Source organism: Mytilus californianus, unplaced genomic scaffold (genome assembly GCF_021869535.1).
Source record: "Mytilus californianus isolate M0D057914Y unplaced genomic scaffold, xbMytCali1.0.p SCAF_6, whole genome shotgun sequence".
In the NCBI taxonomy this organism is placed as follows: Eukaryota; Metazoa; Mollusca; class Bivalvia; order Mytilida; family Mytilidae; genus Mytilus; species Mytilus californianus.
Window position 1 is genome coordinate 32573098 of NW_026262712.1, and position 23874 is coordinate 32596971.

Sequence of the window (23874 nt, forward strand, 5' to 3'; positions counted from 1 at the left end):
TAAGTGTTTTTTCAAACATGTCGTAACTTGGGAAAAGACATAAGAACCGTCCCAACTTAAGGACCCTGTTTATGATGATTAATTTGTAAACAAATACGACCGCCAGCCATATATGTTAATTAAGGGAGCATTATTGGTATTTATTTAACAAATGACTGCCTAGGGACTACAATAATCAACAGACATATTTAAATGACATATGCTCTATAGGAATGGGTCTCTCTATTTCTAAATATTTTTGTATTGTGTACCATAAAGTTTAACCTATTTTCACTTATTTAATATTTTCTTGTCCGTATCCAAAAGATATTACAAAACATATTATAGATGTGACGCCCCTTTATTCTTATTTTCCACGTTGATAACAGGAAAAGAGGGGCATCATATGTAAATAGATTACATTAAAAATGAATATAGGTTAAATTATAAAAGAATATTCACTTTGGATAAGTTTAAACACAGACAAAAGAAAAAAAAAGTGACACGTAGCAAAATAATGTAAAGACTCCGTATTGATACGAAAGATGCACGAGATTTGATTTTGAATTAAGTAAAATTTAAAACCGTAACACATCGAATTAAACTCACTCAAACATATAAAATGATTGTTACCTATGATCTTTAATGAGTTTTCACCCTTTCCAAATGATTTGATCAATTATTATATATAACGTTGTTATATTATTTTGTTTTTTGGTTTTTGTTTCAAAAAGTTTGAATGTACAATTATAAGATACATATTATCTATTATTTTTTATAAAAATACTAATAATATTATATTCTAATTTTTGATCTGATAAATATTTACTTTTAGTGAAATTCAATGCCATTTAAAATATAATTCTAAATCCTATTTTTCATTAAGTGTACCGTTGGAGAGCTTCCAGTCTGAAAAAAAATTATAATGAAACAAAGGAAAACTAAAATTCATAAGGCGACTTAAATGATACACTGATCATAAAAAAGTGACAAACTACTATACACGTATATAAAATAGTACAAACTATATGCTTGCACCACCCGTTATGCGAATTCACACTCAGTCAAAATATCACAATCGGGAGTGGGACACAATCTGTAAAACTATCGATCAGATGACTATACTGGTATCTAAAGAATCTTTGTTAAATATGTCACTGGTGAATTGCGACACCGAAAAATTACCGAATGTGTCCTATTTCCGAGGGTGACATTTTGAATAAACCATAACAGTCTTAGAAGTAAGTCGAAAATCTTCTGATTACTATGTTCATCTTTCTTATTATATTTTATAACCAGGAACCGTTACTTATTTAATAATTAACAAATTAGACAGTAATTAAATAAGGCCCAATTTGTCGAATTCCCATTCAATTATCTTGACGAAAAACATCATGAGATAGGTGGATTAAATAGAAAACTCTGACAAGAATATGCTAAATATAACATGTAGAAGAGGCTTGAGAAATTATCGAAGTTTCCGACTAGATAAATCCAGTAAGAAAACATTGGAAGTATAAATCAGGTAACATCCAAAAAATAAGTTCACTTCTGTTTTGTAGTTTGTCTTAACACTTTATGCAATTTATAATATGGCTCAATATTTATTGATTTAAACTTAGACAAGTCTTAATCTTACAATGTAAATATTTCGAAAACCTATTTTGAATATACAAATCTAGATAAAAAAACGTTAAAAGAAACGCACTCATTCATCACGGTGTAAACCGGGTACGTCTTCAAGTTTTCTCTGTACATAGCTGGCACTAGTTTCAGACCATTTTTTCAGTGAGATTAATATATTGAGAATCATAAAATTAAGGATATATTTCCGGATATTATACGCAAATATCCTGATTATTACATTAACTACCATTACAGTCTTATTCATATATATATGAACTCATATCCCCTGTAAAGGTAACCAATCATTTTGCAGAATTAGCCGGGATGTTTATTCCAGCATAAAGTACATTGTATGCTCCAAAAATTAAAAATGCATTTACTTTATAAAATTAGAAGCAAGAATATACATATTTGTGAAAAGTTTAATATGAAATAGTCCAAAAAAGTGTTCACCTGATGTTCCAATTATGACCTCAACATATGCAATGGCTTCAACTGTCTTAGTTGTGTTGTATTCAACAAAAACATCAACCAATCAAAAACTATTTTGTGAAGTATAAATATTTGATTTTCACACAAATATCAAGTCAATGTCACCGTGAAGCACAATTGTCCGAAATATCGTGAGGCTAAATCCATCAATTGGAAACACAACTTCAAAATACTGATGGATTAAGTCGAGGATTATGCCAGACAATTTTTTAAACGTTAGAAAGAAAACTCTCTCCGAATGAATTAAGGCTGCGAGGTTGTTGATACAGATCAGAATAAAAAAACTGAATGGGTCTATAACATGTATAAATACCCATGCTACGCCAATCTTTAAGGACTCAAATGTTGCAAAACACTTGTTCTACCTCCATGACAAATATGTTGTTGTCCCCGCAGATAAATCCCTAGACAACATCGTTTATTGTATGTAAATCACATTACATGAACTGCTTGCTAAATGAATGAGGTATTGATAATTCCCGTTGAGACTCAAAATATACCCCCATGACATTTACTAAAGAGGAAATCCTGTATAAGTATAGGTCTGTTCTATGTTCCGTTGGAATTTTAACCAAAGATGAAGAACTGGATCTTCCATTACTGTATTGGATACATAAACTACATAAATGACCTTACATTGTTGTACAAATAACGGCGTATTGCTGGATCTTTCAAGTGCTCGACAAAACATCTTTCTCAATTATTAACATCAGTGTTATCAGCAATTAAAAACTGAATTCAAAGTTATTGTGAAACTATCTGTTCTAGAGGTCGCGTGAATCAGATGTTGATTCTAAAAAAAACAAAGATCTTTTAGAGTACATACAATCTAAGACTCTTTCATCGTGCAATAGTATTAAATAAAGGCAACAGTGGTATACCGCTGTTCAAAAGTCATAAATCGATTGAGAGAAAACAAATCTGGGTTACAAACTAAAACCAAGGGAAACACATGAACTGTAAGAGGAAAACAACGGAACAACATAAACACTGAGGTGCAACAAAAACTAACACCGATGCAACATACATAGAAACGAACTATTTGATAACATATTCCTGATTTGGTACAGGACATTTTAAGATAAAAATGGTAGGTTGAACCTGGTTTTCTTGCTAGCCAAACCTCGCTGTTAATGGCAATGTTTAAAATACCGCTAAAATGACAACATTACATGACAGGAATACAGTACAAATAAATGCAAGAACACTCAGGACAGAGAAATACATAAATAAATAATATAATAGTACATTCCGACATGTTTACCACAGAACAACAACGAACACCAAAATTAATTCACGACAGTACACAAAACAGTATAATAGAATTGCGAACTGAGCGTCAGGCGAATGTATCAACGCCACAAAAAGTGACGTTACAGGTAAATTTAAAAAAATTGAATATAAATCGGGATGAAGTTTGTAATGGTGTTATTTGGTGTATTTTATAACAATTTCAAGAATTTTAATGAAGAATTGTGTTAGTAATTGTGTTCTTAATTGTATTATCTAACTATGCCGGTTTTCTTCTAAATCAAACTGTGAAAAACAAAACAAAAATCCTGTGCATATAGTTGCTTTAAACTTAAATCGTATATTTGAACTAGGTGATTAATTATCTTTACCTTTACATACGAATAGAAAATAAAAAATAGAATTAAAACTAAAAACGATAAGACATAAAGCAATATCCAATCAGTATTACAAATAAAACATCATAACTAAATACATGAATGGTGGATGTACAAATACCAAGACACGTCTTATAACATTTCTACACTTTACACAAGTATTCCCCATTCCAAACTAAAAGATAAAATAAAAAAAGTTGGTACTGCTTTTTTTTCTTAAAAAAAAATGGCCAACGTAGTAACAAGTGTCTCGTCATGGGGATGGATAAATCCTACTTTGTAAAAAAGTCACTTTAATTCAAACCAAAAATTCTCTAATAAGGATAAAAGATACAACACATTCAGTTAAGTCTGCCCAATGTCTTGACTTACATCTAGAAATTGACAATGAGAGTGGGTTGAAAACAAAGCTTGACCAAAAAAAAGATTATTTCGACTTCTCAATTTTGAAATTGTTTTATTAATATTTAAATATGAATCAAGACTTAACATAGAAAAAAGAAACTGTCTTTTAAGATGTATTTTCAAAGTGTTTCGGTAGGTCTTGGCTTACACAGGTTTGTTTTTTCTCAAAATGTTTGCGTAAAATAACTCTTTCTTTCGAATCACAATGTTTACATGTCATGACATTATAACGACATTATACGTACCTTTCTGTACTCAAGATTTAATAATCCAATGTATTCAAAATCTACATGTCTCATAATTTGAAATATGATATATGAACAGTAATTGATTATGTCTGTAATTGATTGACACAAGTTCTTACAACTTGCAGCTATGTTTGCATGGACAAATAAATCAATGACGAAGCCAAAAAATTACCATGTACATTTTTTTTAATATAGAACTAAAAATATGTAATTTTTGTTTGCATTGTTTTTAACAAATGTCTAAATCATTTCCAATGTTTGTATCTTAGGAAACTGACATTTAGAGTTAAGTATAAATGTCACCTTATGGAAACATTCACGTGAGCATGTCATTACTCACTTTTATCCAAAACCATAACACCAACTCACAACAACATTCAAAACCATAACCCTCCAATAGACAAACAGTCACTTTCGCGTTTTATCTGTCCCTCTGGTATCTTTCGTCCCTCTTTTATCGTGTTAATCGGAGTCTTGGATATTGACAGAATTTGGCCTACTCTTCCTTGAAATTTAGCTGTACGTATAAGTTTGACAGTTTTTATCTTCCCAAAATAGAATATTTTGAATTCGTACTTAGATAATATCTTTACATTAATGGTCATCCGGTGAATAAAACAAACTACCGTTAAAGTTAGTATATGATTAACTTGAATAGTGAAGAATTTATTGACGCTATTTCAACTTGTAATCGAATTTTCTATCATTTTTTTCAAGACCTGTATACCATGGCAACATCAATACCTTTCTGCGGTGCATGTGAACGTCAGTACATTACAATACCATCCATAATATGGTGCACAGAATGCGATGAAGCACTGTGTTCGTCATGTCAAAATCATCATAGCATTTCTAAGGCATCCCAAAATCACCACATTTCGTCAATTTCCGAATATCAGAAATTGCCAAGTGAGGTTCAACAAATCACCCAAATCTGTAAGGAACATGATGAAATGTACACAATGTACTGCCAAAAGCATGAATGTCCCTGCTGTAGTAGTTGTATCGTTGAAAATCACGTCGGATGCCGAAAATTCGCAAAATTAGCTGATGTTATCAAAAATAGCAAATATTTAAACACATTGTATGACATCGAACAATTGTTACAAAAACTTGCAGTTAATATTCAAATAATTCGACAAAGTAGATTAACTAACCTGCAGACGATATCAGATAAGAAACAACAGATCGAGAAAGAAATTAACAAGAAGCGGATTACAATAAATTCCCATTTAGACAAAATTCAAGACGACATTCTCAAAAAATTAAATGCAACTGAAATGAAAGAAACCAAGAAAATTAGGGAGTTGCTAGGTTTATTGAATGACAAGGAAAATTAGATTATTGAATGTCAGAGAAATATCAGAAAAATCAAAGAACATGCTTCAGACATGCAATGATCGACAAAGGAACGGTTAAGGATCGCAATTTGTCGTATAAATACTATAACTACATGGACAAATTCACCAAATATTTCAAATATTTTGTAAAAATAATAATAAAGAAGGAACTAAGTGATGTTGTATTAAAAACGAATAAAAACAAACAAGCTCAGAAGATGATGTTGCAAGTCTTACCGCGGTCAGTAGGAAATATCAGTATGAAGCTGACTACAACTATAGATACTATGGGAAAAAATAACATTGGTTGTTGCATGTTACCTGATGGTAGAATGGCGTGTACGGATTATAGTAGCGGATGTGTCAGAGTATTCTGAACTAACGGAATGAAAGATTTTGCAGTGGAAACGTTTTCATTTGGATTTTACATAGCATACAGCAGTGCAGACAACACATTGGTTGTAACGTCAGGAGAGTCAAACATGCGAGTGATTATACAAATCGACTTCAACAAACGAACCAAATATACTCATTTGGAATTTCGTAATCACATTTACGGCATTGCATTAAAATATACCAATTGTATTTGTGCTTCAGATAAAGAAGGAATCATGTTAGTAAAACTGAACACGACGAAGAAGAGTTCAATAAGTACTTTAATTCAAGGTCAAATACCGGATTATTGTTATGTTGCGGTATATGACGATAAGATACATTAGACAAATTACAATACAAACTCTGTTACATGTATTGATACACAAGGTGTGGTACATTAGACATTCAAAAATGAAAATCTCTTGAAGAAGCCATATGGCGTTTCCGTAGACAATGATGGTAACGTATACGTAGTAGGGTTCAAGTCTGACAACGTAGTTGTTATATCAGCTGGTGGACAACGACACAAAGAAATTCTTACAGTCAGTGATGGTCTTTTCAAACCTGCAGCTCCTAATTTTAATCGTAGAACAAATCAGTTACTGGTCGCAAACGCCGAAAAAAACAATGATTTTTACTTTACAGAAAGTGAAAAAGGTGATACTGGACATCTAAATTGCTTTCACTTATTATCATTCTTATCAATGGAGATGTAAAAGTTCATTTTTGAAGTAGCTTATGGTCTGTCTTACTATTTTGTTATCTCTTTTTTTTTAGTGTAATGAATCATAATAACCTTATATCTATTTGCGTTTAAAGAAATTAAACTGGTGTACATGTACCACTGTAATCTTAGGCCGTGTTCACACCAAACGCCATGTACAGTAAACATGTTTACAATTAGTTTAATGTAATGTACACTGGTTTCACATTAAATATGTTCACATCCATACACCTGGTTTAACTACCTGTACGTTAGATTTGTTCACACTTGTAAATTATATGTCATTTAAATGCCCATTACATAGAATCGAATTCAAATTTCTGTGACAACTTTTCCAACAGTTAGGGAACGACGATTGGACTTCAAAAAGGGCGGGAGGGGGGGGGGGGGGGGGTTATGGTTTTTTCCTTACGAAATATTCTAATTCCCAATTTGGCAATAAAACAATATTCTGGTCAAGCAGATGACACAAAACAAATATTCTGAAGCCAGATTTTCCCCATACCTTTTAGTGTTAAATTTTGAAAAAAAATTGATTGATAGTGTTGAAAGAAATAAATGAAAAGGTTCGCGCGAAAACACATTCAGACTCCGAAAAAAAACCCATAACACCTCCCTTGAAGTTAAATCGCTGCTCATTATGAAAGCCATTTTGATGATTTGCAGTACTTTAAACATACTAAAGATGTCTCGATTGCGCAATAAAAAACGTTGGCTGCAGCAGCGTACTTACAGACGAAAAAAAGGGATTGAAATGTTTAGGATTACTGCATTTCTATCTTTTCTGCTTGTTTCAAATGGCATTTCTCCTCCAAGGAGTATTTGGCACAGACAAAGGAGTAACAATAATTTGGTGAAACATATTTGTGTTTTTCTCAATTCATTAGTTTTGCTTGAATAAAACGGTCACGAGTTTAAACCAAGAGCAATGACCAAATTTTACCATGCAAAACCTTCTTAACAACTACGACTTTACCTTAAAAATAACAGTTTGTACATTGCAAATTGATGCGTTTTTTTTATTTCCGGATTTGAGATACTAGCCAAACAATACCATTTACCGCATACTCTTTTCAGTAAAGCATTTATGAGTGAATCGTTGATTGAGAAAAGACCAGTGGCAAATATTTCTGTGTACGTCCAGTCGATTCGGGAAGACATTTTCAAATGAATTATGTGTTTGGAAATGATGATGCTTGTAGTCTTGATAAGGGGATAATAAAGCTACCTACAGTTTTTTTTTTAACAAAGTAATAAAGCAAGTTTAGACAAATAATTATGTAAAGAACATTATTAATAATTGTTATATATATCAATTTAATTCAAAAACGTGTCTTCTTTAAATATACATGGTAAAATTCATGTTCTAAATATCTAGTTTTGTGTACACTTTACCCACACAAGGACTACATTGACTATCAACTGCATGTAGACAAAAAATGATTTAAACGACATGAAAACATTGAGTTTTATAAATGGGAACGTATTTGTGTTTAGTTTAGGTCTGAATTACACTAACACAACACCTAGTTTAGGTCAATGTGAACACGGCCTTACTGTGTGTACTATTACAATTGTTAGGTATCAATATGTTGTTTTAAGGACGTAGTTAAGTGAAATAAAAAACTATAGAATTTAAAATTGATACTATAAGTCAGAAAAAAAAAACATGAAAAAGCTAAGGAACAAAGTAATGTAAAGATATTGATAGGTTATGGAGCTCCTTCACAAGATATATAATTTTAAACAAATTGTGGGAAAAAGCTGACTCGGACTTTTACCTTATATTTGCATTAGTATTATTTGGGTCTCAAAGCAAAAGAAAAGAACTATAGAAGCTGCTTAAATTTGGGCAAATGAATTTTTATGAGCTATGAAAGTCTTATATGAAAAGAAAATACAGTTATTGGGCAAAATATTTTAACCTGTATCGATGGCAAAAAACTAAGGAGTCCGAACATTGAAAAAAATCACAAACTCCACGTAATTACATCCTTTATTTTGTATCGGTTGATGTTGGTTGATAAAAATGTACTCTGAAGAAGCGAATAAGTATCACAGAGATTCTCCGAAGACGTGTTGTCTATATTAATATCAATCAACGACAAAACATTACTTAAAGTTATCTACTTGAAATCGATACAACTTTATATAGTGTTTTGCAGTACCATTATCAGTGTCATTTTTCTACATTTAACGTTGCTAATCAAATTGAAAATGTTTTTCAATTACATATTCATGTCAACTCATTACAATAATGAATGCCGTAAAATAGATTATTGTTAGAATATTTTGGTGCATCAAATGTAGCTATAAACTAATAAAATTCAAACTATCGAAATACCGGACTACGTAAAGTCTCTTATCAAATTGCAAAATCAAAAGCTAAATCACATCCAACTAATTTAAAACTACTGTCATATTCCTGAATTTTTACATTCATTTTCTTCAGTAGAAAAGTGTGGGTTAAACCTAGTCATACACATATTACAGCTTTCTAAACCTCTTGTATGACAGTCACACAAAATTCCATTTTATTGACATCAATTGGAAACCAAACAAACAGACAATCAGAAATAATAGGCAAAAATGTTTAAACAAATTTGGAGACAGCAGTCATCATTATGTTATAATTTTAATCACTGTTGAAATAACAACTATGTTAACAAAAACAAATTCAAAGGTTTTGATAGAATTATTTCATGGAAAGGTCGAAATTTTGAATTATCCAGAAGTTCTTTTACTTAGACCAGACTAGAGGGTATTATAATTGAACTAAGAGAAGATTTTTTTCAATTAAGGTAATAGGTGAAATCATACCTGTAGCCCTAGATAACGTGCATAATCTTCGATGGGTGTTATTGTAAAAGTAACGATGCACGAAATTCATACAGTCAGATTTCTTGCAGCTTTAATAAATTTTGAAATGTCTTTCGAAATTTAAAACGCATTTTGTTATATACAACCCGTAGGAAGACAACAAGATCTTTTATGCAAATATCAATTGCATCATAATCTTATAACGTGTGTTTAGGTCAGTTCCAATAATAGATCATTCAATATCTTGTTTTGTTTAAGATACTTTACAATGTTAACCTTCATTGCCCATCTCTTAATCTTTGTATGTATATCTGTTGTTTACAATTGATCAATTTATTTAATTAAGTTACCATTGTTTAAAAAATTCAATCATTGTACAATATTTAGCACCAATCCTTTATAACCAGATTGTTTGGTTAGCGTGGTTCAAAGCGAATTCGGATGTGTTTTAACCCATTAGCGACAAGTTTTCGCTGTCTATTATTTAAAGACAACAGAAAAAGTTTTCTGGTCTGTAAAGTTACCATTTGTGTCCTATTCCTGGTGGAAATATTTTGAATAAACCTTTAACGTCATAAATATCAAACCAAAAACTTCTGACTGCTCGTGTTCATATTACTCATACAAATATAGTCCTGCTGGTCACGGTATTACCCGGGGCCTTGAGATTAAATATAGTAACAACCTAAACAGTAATTAAACAAGACAAAACATTACCCTGAAGAAGAACGTCATTGGTTTGAAACGTTCAAATAATTCTTTAAGTAATTATATATTCGTGGCTGGTAATTTCAGACTTCATTAAACACTTTTGTTTCTAGCAACGGGACATGATCGGTCGAATGACAGATTACGACTACTCTGTTTTCGAAAGATCTAAGAGCGCTACAACGTTTCGCTAGTGAGTTTAGACACAGACACATCGTATCGGTCACCCTATGAAATGTTGATTCTAATCGTCTTTCTTCCGTATGAACAAGAGGGTTTGTTACTGTTGAACGATGGGACGTTAACAATAGAATAGTTGAAAGCATCATGTTTGCCATAGATTTTAGTTTTTGTAAGTCAACAATCTGTGTCAATATAAAGGAAAATATCAAAAAGGAAAAACTAAGACGTTCTAGTTACTGTAGTTTCTTTAATCAAAGTTCAAAGGATATATTAGATGCCAGCACTCAATGCAATGTAGACATCAACAATATATATGAAAGTGAAATAAAAGAACTCGGCAAAATGCGTTATCTCCTTGTCTTTGAAAAGGTTCTGTATTGATACTGCTTGATATGAAAACAATCGATTCGGAAATCCTACACCTATGGCTAGAACGACAGGTAAACTTTTCAAGGTTTTCAATGTTTATATAAACCTGATCTACTGGTGATTTATTTATTTTAATACTTTTTGTAATATATAGAATTTATTTCAATGATTTTTTTAAAGAATAACCTCTCTGTTTAGTTCAACAGAATTGCTTCATGCTGAAAATGTTATTTATAATAGCCATACGATGAGCATTTATATATTTTCTCCATTCAATGCTTGACAAATCACAACTATGACTGGAGAAACCCTCTCTGTTGTATTGAACAGATCGTCGAAAACCGTGTTTACATATAAATGCACATGCGAAAAATAGAATCGGTGTGCTATTAGGATTTATCGCTGGGATGAGTAAAACTTCGAAATAGTTTTTATTTTTTTATATAATGTATGTGATCGTGAAATGTGGACCCAGAAAAAGAACCATGATAACCCTATTCTTTCCGTAACATCTTGTCCATAACGTAAGGACGATAGTATTCTTATTTTATATATGTTGTAAAAAATGTGATTTAAATAAGAGTATAAAAGATTTTGTTATGCTTTTAACTTGTCCATATTAACATTAATTTATGTTATAATTCTTTTATTTACTTTATTGATCAATCAGTTTTCCAACATACCGCCATTTCTATTTGATATTTGTATGCACATGATATATATAATCGTGATAACAAATCACCTGATATATTTATCAGCTGTTTAATTTTCTGTTGGGCGTATTGAAGCACTGAACAAGTCTACACCATTTAGCTCTTTTGATGTAGTTACTCCGTATGTATGCTAAGTAATATTATGTTTGTTTAATGACAGAAACCTAACTTTGGTTGAAATGTTCATTTTTTTTATTTGTGTATTAGATTATTTGAGTAAAGTTATGATGTAATGAGACTAATTCATCATCAAAATCGTCAAAAGACTTCGTGAACACCGGGCATGGTTGATTTTACGTTTCTGATACAAAGTTATATATTCAGATTACTCGATCATGTAAAATGCTTGTTTCCAAAAAGCACGTAACTCTATACATCTTCAAAGTAATACTCACCGGAACCAAAATCATTTACAGACTGATAAAAATCAGACCTTAATTTCATGCTGCTCCTTTAGATTTTAGTGGTCATGTTTTAAAAGATATTGTGTGCACATTTGTTATCCACCAATCATTATTTCACAACCTTTAATTTATGTTTCATTCACTCATGATGTATAATAATTTATAAAACAATTCAATTCGTCTGTTTTTCTTATGATAACAATTTAAAAAAAGTTAATTTACCCATAATAAGTTGATATTAAAAAAATAAAAAAATGGACAATGTATGGTTAACAACGTTTTTTTTTCTTCTTCTTTAATTTATTGTTCTAATTCCTGATGTAATACATGTATTTCTTAGGAGCCTCTTTATTCTGCAAAACAGATGTTAGATAATGAAAAATTATTATAATTATTTTGTTTTGTTTTCAGTCACTGTTAACCATGGCATCATCAACACCCGTGTGCAGTATATGTGATCTCCGTAGTATTACTAAACAATCCATAATCTGGTGTTTTGAATGTGAAGAAGGGCTTTTTACAGAATGCAAAGACCACCACAGTCTGTCGAATGGAACACGAAAACATTGCACCGTACCAATAAGTGAGTACCACACAATACCATGTGATGTTGTCAAAATCACTCAAATATGTGGCAAACATAACGAGAAGTTCAATATTTATTGCAAAAAGCATGAAAGTCTTTGCTGCGGTATTTGTGTTGTAGAAAATCATTTGGCATGTCGAGACTTCGGCAAGTTGACTGACATTATTCAAAACATTAAATTTTCAAATGCTTTTTATGAAATTGTCGAGAAAACAACTTAAAAAGGCTATTCAAAAAGAAAAGGCAGATTGAGCAAGCAATACAAACTACCAGGATTACAATCAACAACTATTTAGACAAAATTCAAGACAATATCATCAAAAAATTAAAGGCAACCGAAGAAAAAGAAAGTAAGCTAATTAGAGAATTGCTTCATTCATTGAAAGAAAAAAAAAGTTAGATAGCTGTTTACCGGAAAAATATTCAAGATATCAAACAACATGCAACCGATCTTCAGAAATTTATTTCTATAAAGGAGCTAGAAACAAAACTTTCAATCAAAAACGAATTTCTGCAGTCGGTGATTGCCAGCTAAAATTTTAAAGATTGCGAACTGTCGTACAACACAAATGTCGCCATGCAAGATTTAACAAACCATATCAAGAACTTTGGAGAGGTCCAAATCGAGATGAAACAGTGCAATGTTGTTCTGACAAGGAGGAAAGACAAACAAGCCCAAATAATGTTGCCGCGCATATCATCTAAATCAGTTGAAAAAATTAATCTGAAGCTGAATAAATCTTTAACATGTATGGGTTATAGGGGACATTATACACGGGGTTGTTGCATGCTACCATATGGTAAAATGGTGTTTACGGATAACTATAATAAACATGTTGAGATATTCAACATGGACGGTACAAAAGACTTTTAGGTGAAAATACCATCATGTCCATATGACATAGCGTACATCAGTGAAAACAACTCACTGGTCGTAACATCGGGAGAGTCAATTAGGAGCTGCATTACAATAATCGACATAAACAAACAAAAAATCAAGAACAAAATACCAGTTAATATCAATTATTACGGTATCGCTGTGAGCTATGGCATATTTGTTTGTTCTGCAATGGGTAGAGGAATTCATTTGATCAATCCGTACAACAAAACAACAAGTGAAATTGTCCGAGATGAATATAATTCGATTGGTTATGTTGCAAAATTCGATGACAAAATATACCATACATCAGACCAATCAAACTCTGTGATATGTTATGATATACAAAGTACAGAAAAATGGTCATTTAAGGATGAATGCGTACTCAGGCATCCAGGAAGTATTTCTGTGGACAATGATGGCAATGTATACGTAGCTGGCAAGGCGACTTCGAATGTAGTAGTTATATCTGCTGATGGACAACAATACAAGGAAATACTTACACACAAAGATGGTCTTTTCAAATAATTTGACTCTTCATTATAGTAGGAGTACAAATCAATTACTACTTGCAAATGATAAGAATAAAACCATGATCTTTAATTTGATTTGAATGTACAGATATGATATTAAAAAAGAGAAAAACTGCACACACTTTTTTTTTATTTTATTTTGTTTTTGTTGTAAGTTGTTATATTTCGGTTTGAAAGTAGCATATTTTTTTTTCATAATGATAAATTATTTCATGATGTTGTCATACTACAAACAATTTAATCAATATTAAGCGGTGCCAATTAACAAATAAAAAATCATTAAAATAGATGAATCAATTTATCTTTTAAGTTAATTTGATACTAGAGGTAGAAGATGATAATTGAGTTGTTGCAGAACTGAAGTATTCAGATACGTATACGTTTCGAAGTATCCATATTCGTGCGATTGAGTTAAAATAAGCATCTATTTCTCTGACTCTGATGACTTAATTAGTGTATTGATAAACAAGTGGTATTTGGTATGTGAAATAGGTTTCTGTTGAATGTTTTATTCATTTAAAAACTGCAGAAGTACAGAAGACTAATTTTTAAAGATATTACTCAGAACAAAATATAACTTCAAGATTCGAGTATATCTTTCTACTTTCGATTGTATAGTAGTAAAAGCGGGAGGTTTGGCATGCCACAAAACCAGGTTCAACCCACCATTTTTTTCTTAAAATGTCCTGTACCAAGTCAGGAAAATGGCCATTGTTATATTATAGTTCGTTTCTGTGTGTGTTACATTTTAATGTTGTGTTTTTGTTGTGTCATTGTTCTCCTCTAATATTTGATGCGTTTCCCTCAGTTTTAGTTTGTAACCCGGATTGTTTTTATCTCTATCGATTTATGAGTTTCAAACAGCAGTATACTACTGTTGCCTTTATGTATGGTAACTAATAAGGAATAATCATGTACTTGTGTATCTAGATACATCTGCAGTCTAGCTAATGTATTATTACTTTAAGTTATAGAGTGGAGAACAAGGTCATTTATGCATATGCGCAATAGAATTCTTCGCTTTATTATCCTAGTTTGTTATATATAATTCATACCGCATCATGCAAGCTTAAGCAATTAATATAATGCGCTACGTTTAATTTCCGTTGATTTCCGTTAATTTCCATTAATTTCCGTTAGGCAATAGGTTTGTATGTGTATTTGCATACTTATTATCCTTATTGTACTTTGAATAAATTCAGAAACCAATCAATATTGTTTTATTTGAACAAATAGTCACAAATGTTTGGAAGGTTTAATTAAGAAATGTAATATATATATATATATATATATATATATATATATATAACAAGTCTAAATTGAAAACAATGTTCAAGCCTATGATTGCGTTGGATAAAAACCGCAATTTTTATACGTGTGCATGCAAAACAAATTTCTTGTTAGAGGGGTCTAAATACAGCACAAACAACATTTTCCAAAAGACCAAAAAAGTCAAAAAGTGACTAACAGGTCGAACAACAAATGTTCGTAAACCCTGCCGACTGCCATTGGTGAATGCCAAATAAACGGATCACCAGGTGTAATAAATAGATCTTATTTATAAATTAATACCAAACAGAAAACAATAAACTTGCGGCAAAGATGGTATACCGCAAACAAAAGGTGCAAAGAGTTTTGTACACCATATACGGGTTTCGACAATTAATGTCTCTTCAGTGATGTTAGGAATCGAAACGGTATTTGGAAGGCCATATAATTTACCTCAATTTAGGATAGACTCTTGCATTTTGAGGAGTCAAAATAGGATGAACGGATCATATAAACCCGAAGGCAAATATAATACAAGCCCAAACGATAAAAAAATTTAAACAAGTTTAAATTGAACACAACGTTCAAACCTATGATTGCGTTGGATAAAAACCGCAATTTTTATACGTGTGCATGCAAAACAAATTTCTTGTAAGAGGGGTCTAAATACAGCACAAACAACATTTTCCAAAAGACCGCAAAACTGAAAAAGTATATTTAAACAAAACGCATTTGACTAACAGGTCGAACTACAAATGTTCTTAAACCCTGCCGACTGCCATTGGCGAATGCCAAATAAACGGATCACCAGGCGTAATAAATGGATCTTATTTATAAATTAATACCAAACAGAAAACAATAAACTTGCGGCAAAGATGGTATACCGCAAACAAAAGGTGCAACGATTTTTGTACACCATATCCAGATTTCGACAATTAATGTCTCTTCAGTGATGTTAGGAATCGAAACGGTATATATACATACAAGTCTAAATTGAAAACAACGTTCAAACCTATGATTGCGTTGGATAAAAATCGCAATTTTTATACGTGTGCATGCAAAACAAATTTCTTGGTAGAGGGGTCTGAATACAGCACAAACAACATTTTCCAAAGACCAAATGACGGAAAAAGAATATTTAACAAAACACATTTGACTAGCAGGTCGAAGAACTGATGTTCTTAAACCCTGCCGACTGCCATTGGCGATAGACAAATAAACGGATCACAAGATGTAACAAAATATATTTTATTATTAATTTATTACCAAACAAAACACAATTAACTTGCGGAATTTAAAGATGTTATACCGCAAACATGAGGTGCACATAATTGTACCCAATATCCGGATTTAGACAATTAATGTCTCTTCTGTGATGTTAGGAATCGAAACGGTATTTGGAAGGCCATTTAATTTACCTCAATTTAGGATAGACTATTGAATTTTGTAAGAGTCAAAACAGGATAAACGGATCATATAAACCCGAAGGCAAATATAATACAAGCCCAAACGAAAAAATATAAACAAGTCTAAATTAAAAACAACGTCCAAACTTATGATTGCGTTGGGGTCTAAATACAGCACAAACATCATTTTCCAAAAGACCAAATGAATGAAAAATTATATTTTAACAAAACGCATTTGACTAGCAGGTCGAACAACTGATGTTCTTAAACCCTGTTTACTGCCATTGCGATTGCCAAATAAACAGATAACAAGATGTAACAAATAGATCGTATTATTAATTTATTACTAAACAAAAAACAATAAACTTGCGGAAAAAAGGGTATACCGCAAACATGAGGTGCAAAAATTTGTACACCATATCCAGATTTCGACAATTAATGTCTCTTCAGTGATGTTAGGAATCGAAGCGGTATTTGGAAGGCCATATAAATTACCTCAGTTTATGATAGACTTTTGAATTTTGAAACAGTCAAAATAGGATAAACGGATCATATAAACCCGAAGAAAAATATAATACAAGCCCAAAAGAAAAAATATAAACAAGTCTAAATTGAAAACAACGTTCAAACAACCAAACCTATGATTGCGTTGGATAAAAAAGAGCAATTTTTATACGTGTGCTTGCAAAACAAATTTCTTGGTAGAAGGGTCTATATACAGCACAAACAACATTTTTTCAAAAGACAAAATCAGTGAAAAAGTATATTTTAACAAAACGCATTTGACTAGCAGGTCGAACAACTGATTTTCTTAAACCCTGCTGACTGCCATTCGTGATTGCCAAATAAACGGATAACAAGATGTAACAAAATAGATCTTATTATTAATTTATAACCAAACAAAAAACAATAAACTTGCGGAAAAGATGATATACCGCAAACATGAGGTGCAAAAATTTGTACACCATATCCGGATTTCGACAATTAATGTCTCTTCAGTGATGTTAGGAATCGAAACGGTATTTGGAAGGCCATATAATTTACCTCAATTTAGGATAGACTCTTGAATTTTGTAAGAGTCAAAATAGGATGAACGGATCATATAAACCCGAAGGCAAATATAATACAAGCCCAAACGTAAAAATATTAACAAGTCTAAATTGAAAACAACGTTCAAACCTATGATTGCGTTGGACAAAAACCGCAATTTTTATACGTGTGCATGCAAAACAAACTACTTGGTAGAGGGGTTTAAATACAACACAAACAACATTTTCCAAAAGACCAAATGAGTGAAAAAATATATTTTTGACTAGCAGGTCGAAGAACTGATGTTATTAAACCCTACTGACTGCCATTGGCGATTGCCAAACAAACGGATCACAAGATGTAACAAAACAGATCTTATTATTAACTTATTACCAAACAAAAAACAATAAACTTGCGGAAAAGATGGTATACCGCAAACATGAGGTGCAAAAATTTGTACACCATATCCAAATTTCGACAATTAATGTCTCTTCAGTGATGTTAGGAATCGAAACGGTATTTGGAAGGCCATATATTTTACCTCAATTTAGGAAAGACTCTTGAATTTTTAAAGAGTCAAAATAGGATAAACGGATCATATAAACCAGAAGGCAATATATATGGGTCAAATGATGCTTATTAGTTAGACGAAACATGTATCTTTCTGAAAGCAACATTCACTTACCGGTCGTGATGGTGCATTGCGAATAAGAATTACGATATCGAAATATAGCTTTGTCTTGATTAAAAAAAAAATAAGACGATTTGATATACAAATAACAACATGAACAAGCTAAATATGGTTTTTATTTACGAAGGGTATTGTTCAAATTCATTACATAAATATTGTATCAATAAAATATGTCAAGCAAAAGTCTGAAAAGTTGAGGATGCATTTTAACAAGATTTATAAATGAATGATAAACATGCAAATTTGCTTTAAGAACATAAAGTAAAAATCCTGTAAATCAGTGGTTGTCGTTTATTGCTGTGTTACATATTTGTTTTTTTCGTATTATTTCATACATACATTAGGCTGTTGGTTTTCTCGTTTGACTTGTTTTAAATTTGTCATTTCGGGGCCTTTTATAGCTGACTATGCGGTATGGACTTTCCTCAATGTTGCAGGTGACCTATAGTTGGTAATTTCTATGTCCTTTTGGTCTCTTGTGGAGAGTTGTCTCATTGGCAATCATACCACATCTTTGACACATTCCCCATTTCCATTCTCAATTTTATTTCATGTAACATTATTAGACAGCAATCACAAAATATATTGGAATCAAGTTTTCTCTGTACAGAGCCCGTTGTAAACACAATTTGCAGTGACATTCTAATGTTCAGATTCGTTATTTTACAGTTTTTTTCTCAGATAATTACTTGTATTTCTATGTTTGACGTCATATCAATATTGTCACTGCACAAACTGTGCCAAAAACAGTTAAAATTATTACTATTTATCAATGCAATAGAGACCAGATTTCCCATATATAGATTTTGTGTTTATATAAATAACAAAAATAAGAATAATCTCAAGATATAAACTTTTGGTAATCAAAATAAAAAATCATAAAATAAAATATAAAAAAAAAAACATCCATATAATTGCTTCAATTGAAAAAGGCAGACAGAAAGGTATGTTGCTATGTATTTTCATGGAAATAATTCATATAACGAATAACGAATGTGCAAACATGTATGTTTATGCACATTTTTCTTATTCATGTATCCTTTCATTCCGACAAGCATAAACATTGAATTAATAAAGACGGCAATGAAATCTTAAACGAACCTTTGGTTCATGTTGAAAGCAAAATTATATATTACTAAACGCTGCTTATTCTTTCTTTTTCTAGTTATCGTTTTTGAGTGGCATCAGCGACGCCAGTGTGCGGTGTGTGTAATCTTCATAATATCACAGAACTATCAGTGACCTTGTGTAAAGAATGTAACGGAGGACTTTGTTTAAAATGTCAAGAACACCACAGTCTCTAGAATGGAACACTAAACCATAGTACTGTACCAATAACTGAATACGAGAAATTACTAAGTGATAATCTCCAAATAGCCCAAAACTGTAACACACATAGCGTAGGTTATATAATTTACTGTAAAAATCATGAAAGTCTCTGCTGCGGTAGATGTATTGTAGAAAGTCACAACGAATGCGGAGAAACCGCAAAATTGGCTGATATAGTCACAAATATAAAAACATCTAATGCCTTCTATGAAATTAAAAATTCGTTAGAAGAACCCGATGACATTATTAAAGAAATGCAGCAAAACAGAGGGAACAACCTTACGTCGTTATCTGAAAGAAAAGAGCATATTTTGCATAAAATCAAGCAAACCCGGTTAACAATCAACAAGCATTTAGACGAAATACAAGATGACGCAATAAATGAAATAAATACAGCTGAAGAAAAAGAAAGAAGGGACATTTGTCAGTTGCTGACTCTATTGCAGGAAAAAAGAAATGAAATAACTGAATGCCAGAGAAACATTACGAAAATTCTGAATCTTGACACAGATCTCCAGACATTTATTGCTATGAAGGAGCTAGAAAAAGAAGTTTCAAGCAAAGTACAATTCATGCATTCCATGACCAAAACTGTGGACATTAAAGAAACAAATATGTCGTATCAATTTAACACCGGCATACAAAAGTTCATCTCGGAGACCCAAAGTTTAGGGGAATTGATAGTTGAGACGAAACCATGTAATATTGTCTTCACAAGGGAGAAAGACAAACAAGCACAAATGGTGCTTCAGCATAGCTCACCAAGGTCAGTTGAAAATATCAATCTGAAGCTAGATACCACTTTAGATAATACGGGATTCTGCAAATGGGGTTTTATGCATGTTACCCGATGGTAGATTCGCATTTACGGAAACCTTAAACAATCTTGTCAGGGTATTTAACACTGACGGATCAAAATATTTTGAAATTAAAACAACATATAGGGCATTTGATATAGCTTACATCAGTGAAGATAACACTCTAGCTGTAACATCAGGTACGGATGGAATGTGCATTTCAATAATTGACCTACAGAACAAACAAATTAAGAAAGAAATATATGCTGAATCATATTATCACGGCTTAGCAGTAATGGATAACAAACTCATCTGCTCTGCAAATAAAGAAGGAATACAGTGGTTTAATCCAAACGACAACTCAACAAGCGTTATAGTCCAAGAGGAATTCCCCACAATGTGTTACATTGCTACATTTGATGATTAAATTTACCATACAAATAACAAAACTAACTCCGTGACATGTTATGATTTACAAGGCACAGTGCAATTACCATTTGAGAAGAAAAGTGCTCTTAAGAGACCGTTTGGGATCTCTGTAGACAATGAGGGTAAAGTATACGTGGTAGGGAGGTTATCTACCAATGTAGTAGTCATATCTGCTGATGGACAATATCACAAAGAAATACTTACAGCCAGTGATGGTCCTTCCCATCCCTTGTCTTTGTACTATAATAGAGGTACCAATCAGTTACTAGTGGCAAACAATAACCAGAGAGCAATGCTTTTTTCTTTAATTTGAAAAAACACTTGTATTTAATCCACCGACGTTATAATAGTTTTGTCGAGCCTGCGACTTCTGTCGAAGAAAATGAGACATAGGAATAGTGATCCAGCAGCGGCGGCGACGGTGGCGTTAACGACGGTGGCGTTAACGATGGCGGTAACTAACTACTTAAAAGCTTAATATTTCAGAAGGTAGAAGGCCTGGATGCTTTATACTTTGTATATAGGTGCCTTATGTTATGAAGTTTCCGTCTCTCATATGTCCATTGTCCTTGACCTCATTTTCATGATTCAGAAACAACTTGAACGATTTTTTGTAATATTAATTCCTCTAATTATGAGTAATAGGATAACAACATTTGGTACGTGCGTACCTTATACGGTCCTCATGATTGTCAGATAGTTTTTATTATATCTCGACCTCATTTTATCGATCAGTGAACAAGATTAAGTTTTCGTGGTCAAGTCCATATCTCAGATACTATAATCAATAGTTTTACTATATTTGGTGTATAAAATGATTGTAAGGTGTATATGTCCAACTGGCAGGTGTTATCTGACCTTGACCTTATTTTCATGGTCCAGTGGTAAAAGTTAAGTTTTTGTGTTTAGGTTTGTTTTTCTAATACTGTATACAATATGTGAACTAAATTTGGTGTATGGAAATATTTTACGATTGCATGTCAGTCTAGCAGGTTTTATGTGACCTTGAACTCATTTTTACAATTTATTGACAATGTTATTTTTTTCATAAACTTTAATCATGTAAAGTTTATTAGATACTTGTAGTAAAACTTTATATTTAAGACTATCAACATAAATCAATGGTCAATAAAGCAGGCGAGATATTTCAGCGTATGCACTCTTGTATAGGATAGTAGCATGTTTATATAGAATAATTATGCTATTTCTGTTTATCCTTTTGTGTATAAATACCTGTTCAGTTGTTAGAATTCCTTTTAATAAAACATGAACTAATAGGGCATTAAAAAAAATAGTGAAAATAATTAGTTTTTAGCCTAATTTATTTCAGTCGGTTGGGACCCTATACTTCTAAGAGACAGATATAATCACGGAGAACAGCTGTGCTCTTTAAATTTTAGATTTCGTACTTAACTGTCCAAAATCACAGTTTATGTAAAAACTGAAGAAACATCATTTGTTAGATATGTTATCGAGAATACTTGAGTTATGTAGGCGATGTAATTGATGTAAACAATCCAAATTTCATCAGATTTGAAAATGAATTTATCCTTGTCCACTCACCATTTAAATGTTTAACTCACTGATTATTTTTTGAAATATAACTAGTGACAAATGACCGTTAAATAAATTGATATTATAGTATCCTAAACAAATAATCAACGTGGTTATATTTCTTTTCCTATTGTTATTCTTTCTCTTGTGCAAGTGGTAACGATGTTTTGTTGGATCCTTCTCTTTGGTGAAGATTCCCCAGTTGATTCTACAGGCACATTTTGATATTGCGATCTATGATTTTAATAGATCTTCAGTTTTTTTGCGCAAATTTGCCAGTTTGAACTAGCTTTACAGAAAAATATATACTCATGTCAAAATGTCATAAAATCTTTAAAGACAGTGCATTACTTTATGAATAAAATGATTCAAATATATATTAGCAATATAGTAATTCATTGTAAAAGACCAGGACGTTCTAACATATATCCACCACCATCGTGATGATGATGATCATCATAGGTATGCTATTCAATGATTTAATTATAATGGTTTGTATAGGATACAAATTGATTTCATTATCATCACATGTTCGTCTAGCATCGGTACAGTGCACTGACATTGTTATATGTTACATGTCGTGTTACAAAAGCCAGTTGTAAACTGAACATGCTGAAAATGTTTATGAAATTAAAATATATTGAGTTAAATACTATTATGCAGGTAGAATTAATACTATGATATATCTCGAATTGGACCTAGAATGAATTTATTCATAGGATGTGTGCTGAGATGATTTACTTATATAAGCTACGACTGAAATAAGTGCAATTCTGAACCTAATAGCATCAGTAAAAGGCGTTTTATGTCATATCGTTTTAGAGATATCTTAAATTATGTTGATAACAGAACTTTGGATTCTATTACGGTAGTATCCCCTAATATCAATTGATTATACTGGATTTTCTTGATTATAACCTATACTACGAATGTGATCCTCGTTTTTGTTCACAGGGTAGTTGCGCTCTTATCTCTTGTCAAGGTAACCAATCAAATTACAGAATAAGTCGGAATATTTCACTCCAGTAAAATGTATGTATTTGACTTACAATTTAAAATACATCAGAAGCATGAATACATATATTGTGAAATTTAAAACGCAATGGTTGTTAAAGGTCAAAAGAGTCACCCTGATGTTGCAATTATGACCTAAACATATCACTAGTAAACCGATATTGAACTGAAACGGCAATTCAATCTTATCAGCTCTGTACACGTATACCTAACAACAAAATTATTTGCATTTACCTGTGTTTAAAGTAATTGCAAATGGCTGATATTTTTGTTCGAGCATATTGTTTTCCTTAAATTGTTTAACATTTCATAGCGGTATAACATGTTACTTTTATTATTCTTCCAT

General features: G+C 31.8%; 1 protein-coding gene across 1 annotated transcript; it reads left to right on the forward strand.

Moving 5' to 3' along the window:
• The first annotated feature begins 10672 nt into the window (after positions 1-10672).
• On the forward strand, positions 10673-21273 carry LOC127705570 (uncharacterized). Its single transcript, XM_052209899.1, has 2 exons — positions 10673-10865; positions 21011-21273. The coding sequence occupies exons 1-2, from the start codon at positions 10673-10675 to the stop codon at positions 21271-21273; spliced, it is 456 nt and encodes a 151-aa protein (XP_052065859.1).
• The last annotated feature ends 2601 nt before the right edge of the window (positions 21274-23874 follow it).

Bases quoted from the DNA above. Each gene is read 5' to 3' on its own strand.
- LOC127705570 (XM_052209899.1), top strand. From the start codon at position 10,673: ATGTTTGCCATAGATTTTAGTTTTTGTAAGTCAACAATCTGTGTCAAT. The intron at 10,866-21,010 runs GCAAAATGCGTT...ATGATTTACAAG, and splicing joins AAGTGAAATAAAAGAACTCG to GCACAGTGCAATTACCATTT.